The 6978-nt window shown below is 65.9% G+C and overlaps 1 protein-coding gene across 1 annotated transcript; it reads right to left on the bottom strand.

Moving 5' to 3' along the window:
* Window positions 1–2169: 2169 nt before the first annotated feature.
* On the bottom strand, window positions 2170–6767 carry CACTIN (cactin, spliceosome C complex subunit; the record flags this gene model as incomplete). The annotated part of the gene is made up of 9 exons (XM_026045575.1): window positions 2170–2850; window positions 3248–3540; window positions 3714–3836; window positions 4135–4327; window positions 4581–4698; window positions 4812–4974; window positions 5051–5196; window positions 5631–5726; window positions 6255–6767. Coding segments are annotated over 9 exons (2136 nt in total), but the record flags the coding sequence as incomplete, so codon positions are not given.
* Between the last annotated feature and the right edge of the window lie 211 nt (window positions 6768–6978).

Genomic DNA, 6978 nt, shown 5'->3' with positions numbered 1-6978 from the left:
CACCTGCGCCGGAGCGGCCGCGGAGCGCGGCGTGCGCCGGTGGCCGGCACCCCAGCCCGCCCGCCGCTATATTTAGCGGGGCTGGGCTCTTATCCGGGTTACTCACTTGTTTACAGAGCCGGATTCCAGCAGCCGAAGGGGGGGTCATTCCTGCCGTGCCTCCGATGCCGCCGTCCCGGGGGAGCAGCGCGGCYGGGCCCGGCTCGCGGCTCCCGACTTGGCCACCCGCGTGCTGGACGTGGCGACGGGGGACGTCCCCGCTGTCCCCATCCCAGGCGCTGCCCGGCATCTCGGGGCTTGGGAACTTTTGYGCACAGATCCATGGCGCGCAGAGGAGAGATTCCCAGGAAAAGGCTGGGGAAGAGCGGGTTGGCCGGGCAGGAGGGAGCGCCTCCAGCAGCCTCCCTGGCATGGGGACTCCCTTGGCCAGAGGTGTCCCCAAAACCCTGGAGCTCCCCGGCCATCTCCGAGGACACGACCTGCCCTAGGCCAATCCAGGGGTTTTCCCAGCCCGGCATGTCCGGAGCTGTCACCGTGCTGGACTCGAGTGGGCCGGCACGGCCTCGGGGCTCCAGCACATGGGGACATCCTGGTGCCTCCTCTCCCGCGGGCAGCGGCGCCRGGGAAGCTGGAGCAGGAGCCCAGTTGCACATGCAGTTTGTTCTCCCCTTGCTCCGGAGCGCRGGATGCCAGGAGGGGCCAGGAGCGGGTGGAAACGCAGCCAAGGAGCCGCCRGGAGGCCCCTGGGCGCTGTCGTGGGGGTGTCCCCGGGTGCTGCTGTCCCTTCCTGCCACCGCGTASGGGGATGTGGGCGCAGGGGGGGACACAGCTCAGAGCAGGGGACACCCGAGCCCCTCAGGGACCGGGAAGCAGCCCCATTTCCTGTCCCTGGAACCCAAGGGAAGCCGGGAWGCAAGGCCGGGCTCTCCGGCCCCGCTGGGTTCTCCCGCCGTGCTGTCCGGCTGCGGGGTGCTCTGGAGGCTCCTGTCACTTTTCTGGGGTGCAGGGGATGTGCGCAGGGGACCCGCTCGGCCTCCCGGTGCCGATGGGGGCTGGATACGGTGCCAGGTGGGGGCTGGGGCCCAGCGGGCACCCGCACAAGAGGAAGGAGCGGGACAAGCAAGGAGGGCACCGAAGCCCCATATTTTGCCGGTTTTGTCTTTCCGGCCCCCAAATGCAGCCCTGGCCCGGCCTTCACCCGCTTCCTGCGCCGCCCTCAGACACCTCGAAATAACCACGGGACAAACGGCTCCAAGTAACGCACAGGAAGGGGAGGCCGCGGGCCATATCCCACCGCAGCCTCCGGCCCGGCCCTGGGAAGTCCGGCAGGATGGAAGAGGGGGGCACGCGGGCCCAGGGAGGTTCTCGCCGGCCCCTGTATCCCGGGGCTGGCACCCACGGCCAGGCCGAGCGCCCAGGGATGTGTGGGCAGAGTTGGCGGATGGGAGATGCCCCCCGTGAGATCCTCCAGCCTCGGCAGGTCCAGGGGCGGATCCTGCTGGATGCAGTGAGGCCGGCAGGGAGGAAACCCGCACCCTCGGCTGAGGCCAAGGCTCCCTGGAGGCTCCGCTTGGAGCCGTTACTCCCGGGCACTGCCGGGAGGCACCGCGGGCTTCCTCCTGCTCCCAGCGCCGCGGAGCTCCCGGCTCAGCCCGTCCCTGCGCGGCCGGAGCAAGAGCCGCGCGGTGCCGGGGGCGCCGCTGCAGGTCAAGGGGAGGGGATTTGGCTCCGTGAAGTGACATCCCGGTCACCTCCGAGAGCCGTTTCCTGCTCGCCGGCGAGGCCAAGGCCCCGCGGGACTCGCTCCCTTTCATCCCGCGGCCGGGTCAGGGCCACGGCCGCGCTCGCTGCCCAGGGCAGCCGGATCCCAGCAGGGACGTGCCAGGAATGAGGCCCGGAGGGAGCATGTGGGGCCGGCGGCGCGAGCGTCACAGCTCCAGCTGGGGAACATCCCGCTGAGAAGGGCCTGGCCCGGCTGCTGGGAACACTGGGAAGAGGTCGGGGGGTGTCACAGCAGCGGGAAAGGGGTGACAGGGCCTGCAGGAGGGTGACAAGGAGATCACCCTCGCCCCACACAGACCCCAAAGGAGGAGGGACAAGAATAGGGAGCAACTGTTGCCGATCCCAGCTGGGATCGCCCTAAGGGGCTGCTGTGGTGCCCAGCACAGCTTAAATAACCCTTGTTTATTTGTATCCAAGTCCCAGAGTCTCTCAGAATAAAAGGAAGGAGAAGAGGGGAAAATCTCCACCCGTGCCCAGGGCCAGGCAGAGAGSAGGTCCTGGGGCTGTGCAAACAGGGAGCAGACCCCCCCGCACGCCCCCACGGCAGCGGTCCAGAGGGGAGAGCAGCAGCAGCCCCTCAGCGCCGGTAGCGATAACGCTTGAAGTGAAACCAGAGCTGGAAAATCCCGTTGGCAAACTGGCAGCGGAAGCCGTGCCGGTGGGAATACTCCCACTCCCGGTTGACGATCTTGAAGGCAATGTCCTCGTAGGGGGGCCCGGCGTGGAAGCGCAGGATGGCGAAGTCCTTGTTGTCCTGGCAGGCCTCCAGGAAGTACTCGGGCGTAGAGCGCTTGTCGATGAGGTCGGGGTAGAAGATGTTGAACTTGTAGCCCTGCACGATCTTGGGCGGCGGGTTGTCGAAGTCGTAGTGGGTCTGGTTGTACTTGTTCCACTCGAAGCCCGTGTGCACGCGGTTGAAGAAGCGGGGCTTGCGGGGCCGGTACTTGTCGGCCCACAGGTAGGCCTTGCCCGTGAGGGGCATTTCCACGCTGAACTGCGCCTCGTCCGCGCCCATGCCCTCCTTGGCCTTGCGGAAGAAGATGTCGTCGGTGCTCTCGGAGGCGTCGCCTGCAGGGAGGAGGAGTGAGGGCTGGTCCCGCGGCGCCAGCCAGGCCCGGCCCGCAGGGACGCAGCTCTTGGGCGGCGAGATGGGGACACACTCGTGCCCTCGGGGCGGGCACTGCAGCGAGTTACACCGGGGCACAACGCCAAATGCTTCCTACTGTGCACAGGCCTTTGAAACGGCTCCCTGGTGGCGCTGGGCACAGGGAAGGCCTCGATCCGGGAAGCAGCAAAGGAAGTCAGCAGCCTGAGGAGCCTTTCCCTGCTCCCGAGCTGGGTAACAGTCCCCTTYGCCACCCAGGAGCCCTCTGCCTGCCTAGCTGTGGACCCAGCTCCCRCAGAGCTCCACCCTCCAGCCCCACAGCGCCGGAGCAGGCGCAGGGCCCGGCTGCACGAGCCCTACCTGTGACCTGGAGCTGCTGGCGCAGCAGCAGCAGCCGCTGCAGATCCTCCTCGGCCTCTACCACGTGGGCATCGAAGGGCAGCTCGGTGGTGCCCATCAGCCGGGGGCTGTACTTGCCCGCGTCGTAATCGTCCAGGCTCTGCTGGATCAGGTCCTCCTCCATGAGCACGGCCTCCCCCTCCGCGTCCCCCTTGGCCTCTGCCTCGGGCTCGGCCTCCGCCTCCGAGGATGGTCCTGGCTGCACTGCCAGGGTCTCCTCTGGCTCCAGTTTAGGGGAGAGAGAGAAGAGATACCTAGGACGGAGATGGTACCCTCAGTTCTCTGCCTCCCTGAGGTTTGCCTCAGGGAGGATGGGAGCACTGGGCTGCATTTGCCCTCCTGGTTTGGGAAGGTCTAAGGAGGGGGATACTGGGTGCCCCCAGGTAAGGCCCGGCTGGCCGTGCCGCCCCGGGGACGGGCTGGGTACCTGTCGCTGGGGGAAGACGGCTCCCTCTTGATGATGGGGAAGAGCGGCTCGCTCTCCACACCCTGCTCCTGCTTCAGCTTGTAGAGCTTCTGGCGCAGCACGTCCTGGTGCCGCTCCCGCAGCCTGCGGAGAGAGGAGCCGGTGGGGCAGACGCGGCCAGGCCACCCTGTGCCAACACAGTGCCCAGCGCTGCGCCAGCCTCTGCAGCGGGCAGCAACGGGCCGAGCTGTCTACAGTGACTGGGCTCAGTCATCCTCCCGCACAGAGACCTCCCTGCAAACAACCCTTCAAGAAGGGACCGAGTGTCCAGCTGGGCTTCTCTTAGAGATAACAGCCAGCTTAGAGAAACCTCCATCAGCGACTCGTGGATTGCGTCCCCGCAGAGCTGCTCCCTGCCTGAGGGACACGTCCCCATGCTCACCTGGCCCGGGCCATATAGGCCTTGAGCTGCTGCAGCAGGCTCTCCCAGTAGCCGATATCGAGATTGGGGCCTCCCGCTCGGATCTTGCTCTCGATGCCCTGGTAGAGCACTTGCAGCTGGATGTACGTCTTCCCCTTGAACACGGACTGCACGTCCGAGCTCACGGAGGCRTTGACGCCGTCGCGACGCTCCCCTGCGCACACAGGCAAGGACAGCCCGTCAGCCCACGCTCAGCCAGGCAGCCCTGGCTCGCACCGAACAGGAGGCTGGACCCCAGATGAAGACAGGTCCCAAATCCACGTTCTCCATCCAGCACTTCCCCCAGAATGATCAGGGAACCTCTCTCCCAAGCCGAAAGCAGGGGGCAAACCCTGTGCCCCATTTTGACCTTTCCTCCCACAGCCTCCCACATCTACTCGTGCTGTGAGCTCTACCCTCCCACTCACCAGCTCCTCCTTTCCCCGAGGCCTCCAGTTTGCGGAGCTTGGCTATCTCATCCTCCGTGATGATGGTCATGTCCCTCCAGAAATCCACATTCTTGCCTTGCTCCAGCTCCATGTAAACCTGCAGGCAGGGGAGCAGGACATGAGGCACGTGGACCACGGGCTGAGCTCCGCCAAGGGCGAGGGAGTGGGGACGAGGAGGAGGCAGAGAGCCTCGGCACAGCAGCCTGGCACCTGGATATCCTCCACCAGATCCTCCATATCGGACACAGTGAGGCCGTTGAGGAAGGTGTAGGGCTCGTGCATCTCCACGGCCAGGTCGTCGTCCTCCGCGCTGATGTACTTGGCCAGCAGGTCAATGGGTTTCGCCCTCCCATCCCGAATCCGGATCTTGGAGCTGGGTGAGGACAGGGATGGTGAGCGGTGTCTGCTGTGTCCGGCTGCCCAGCACGCCCCGCAAGGCCGGCACCTACCGCAGCTTGGCCTGCTGCAGGTGGAAGTTGTCCTCCTGCTCCTCCCACGTTTTGAAGTGCTCCGCCTCTTTCTCCCGCTGCAGCATCTCCAGTTCCTGCTCCCGCATGGCCTTCTCTCGCTCCCGCTCGAGCCGCAGCTGCTTCACCTGCTCGGACGGCGCAAAGCGTGAGGCCATAGAGGCTGCAACTCCCCCAAAGGACACTCACCCCAGGAGGTGGCCCCAAACATCCCTGTGGAGCTGCGTCAGCCCCAGCAACGGGCCCCAGTTCCCCAAAAAGAGGAGCGGGGCTACATGGATGCCGGACACTCATTGCCAGCCCTCACGAGGGCAGGGGACAGGGGCATGACAGAGAGCCTCAGCTCTTGTCCTAGGGCCACTCGTGACCTGGCACCTGCCCCCCCCCAGCACCTCCTTAGTTGGGTTGAGCCCCAACAAAAGAGCTTCCCTGCGGAGGTCACAAGTGTGGCAGCCCCGTCTCGCAGCCAACAGGCAACCCCTCCTACAAGGGGGAGGTGAATTCCAGATGTTGGACCAGGAAAACCAGGCTGTCCATGGGAGGCAGCAGTGTCTGTTCCCACCTTCTGCAGCTCCAGGCGATTGTCCTCCTGGATTCGCTTGTTCCTTTCCTTCAGGTCYTTCTCATCCAGGTGGCTGATCCCCTTCTTCTCCAGCGCCTGAAACCAAACGGCCAAGAGAAACCATGAAAGAGTCTCTGCAGCCTCTCACAGGGCGGCAGACGCCACYGTCCCCACTGCTGCGGGCCACTTTGGTCCCAGAGCTCTCCGCAGCCTCCCAGTGGAGCCAATCCCAACCAGATGAACCCGCCGTGCGCCTGACGAGGGGTAACACGAACACTGACCCCTCAGCGCCCGGCAGCTCCGGATCGCTCCACCCTGTGCTCCCACCTGCGGATATTAGTCTTCAAAAGTCAAGGAAAAAGAAACGAAGCAAACCACTGAAAGACCAGGAACAACTGCCCTGGGTGACTGGGAAGGTCAACTGGGAAGGCTGGATTAGATGATCTCTAGAGGTCCCTTCCAACCCTGAATATTCTGTGATTCTGTGACACCTTTGTCCTCGTGCYGCTGCTTTTAGCCTTCCCAGTGCTCCCACTCCACGGAGTGTCCCCCCCGGCACCACGCTGTCCCGTCCTGCGGCAGCGGCACAGGGACAGCGTCCTGGTGTGCACAGGGAGCGCTCACCTTGCTCCAGATGAAGGTGCCCAGCAGGTTGTTGTCCCCGAAGGGGTTGTCGGTGTTGGTGTAGCCCATGTACTCCTCTCCCCACCCCATCTTCTCGCGCTTCTTCCTCTCCTTGGCTTCCTTCTTGGCYAGGCGCCGGGCCCGCTTCTCCTCGGGCGTCTCCAAGGCTTTCATGAGCGCTGCCTGCTTCTTCTTCTCCTCCTTCAGCCTCAGGCGCTCCTGCAGGCTCAGCTGCGGCGGCTCCTCCCTGCCCTGCGAGCGCGGCGGGGACGGGGACGTCACGGAGGACACGGAGGATGCGGAGCCGCCCCTCCGCCTGCGCCTCTCCCGGCTCCGCGCTCGCCTCCGGCCGCGCTCCCGCTCCGAGCCCGAGCTGGAGGAGCGGCCCCGGGACCGCGAGCGACGCTTCCGACGGCCGCTATGGGGCCGCTCCCGACTTCTGCTCCTCTTCTTCTTCTTCCATTTCTGCCTCTCGTCTCCCGAGTCGGAGCTGCTGGAGGGAGGGGGGTCGTGTTAGAAGTAACGCCCTGGTTCAGAGCGGGAGCGGGGCCCGGCTGGACGAGCCCGGGCGGCTCCCGGTGAAGGCCCCGCTTATCCGGGCCGGGACCGGCCCGGTGGCCCCGTGTGCTGCGAGCGGCCGGTTCGGAAGGGCGGCACCGGCACCGGGACCTGCCCCGCGCGGGGTTCCGGCCCGGGAGCACCGGGAACCGCCCGCGCCGCCGAG

Source organism: Nothoprocta perdicaria, unplaced genomic scaffold (genome assembly GCF_003342845.1).
Source record: "Nothoprocta perdicaria isolate Ctin4 unplaced genomic scaffold, notPer1 scaffold_400, whole genome shotgun sequence".
Taxonomy (NCBI): Eukaryota; Metazoa; Chordata; class Aves; order Tinamiformes; family Tinamidae; genus Nothoprocta; species Nothoprocta perdicaria.
The sequence above is the reverse complement of the archived record's forward strand: the minus strand, read 5'-3'. Positions and strand labels throughout refer to the sequence as shown.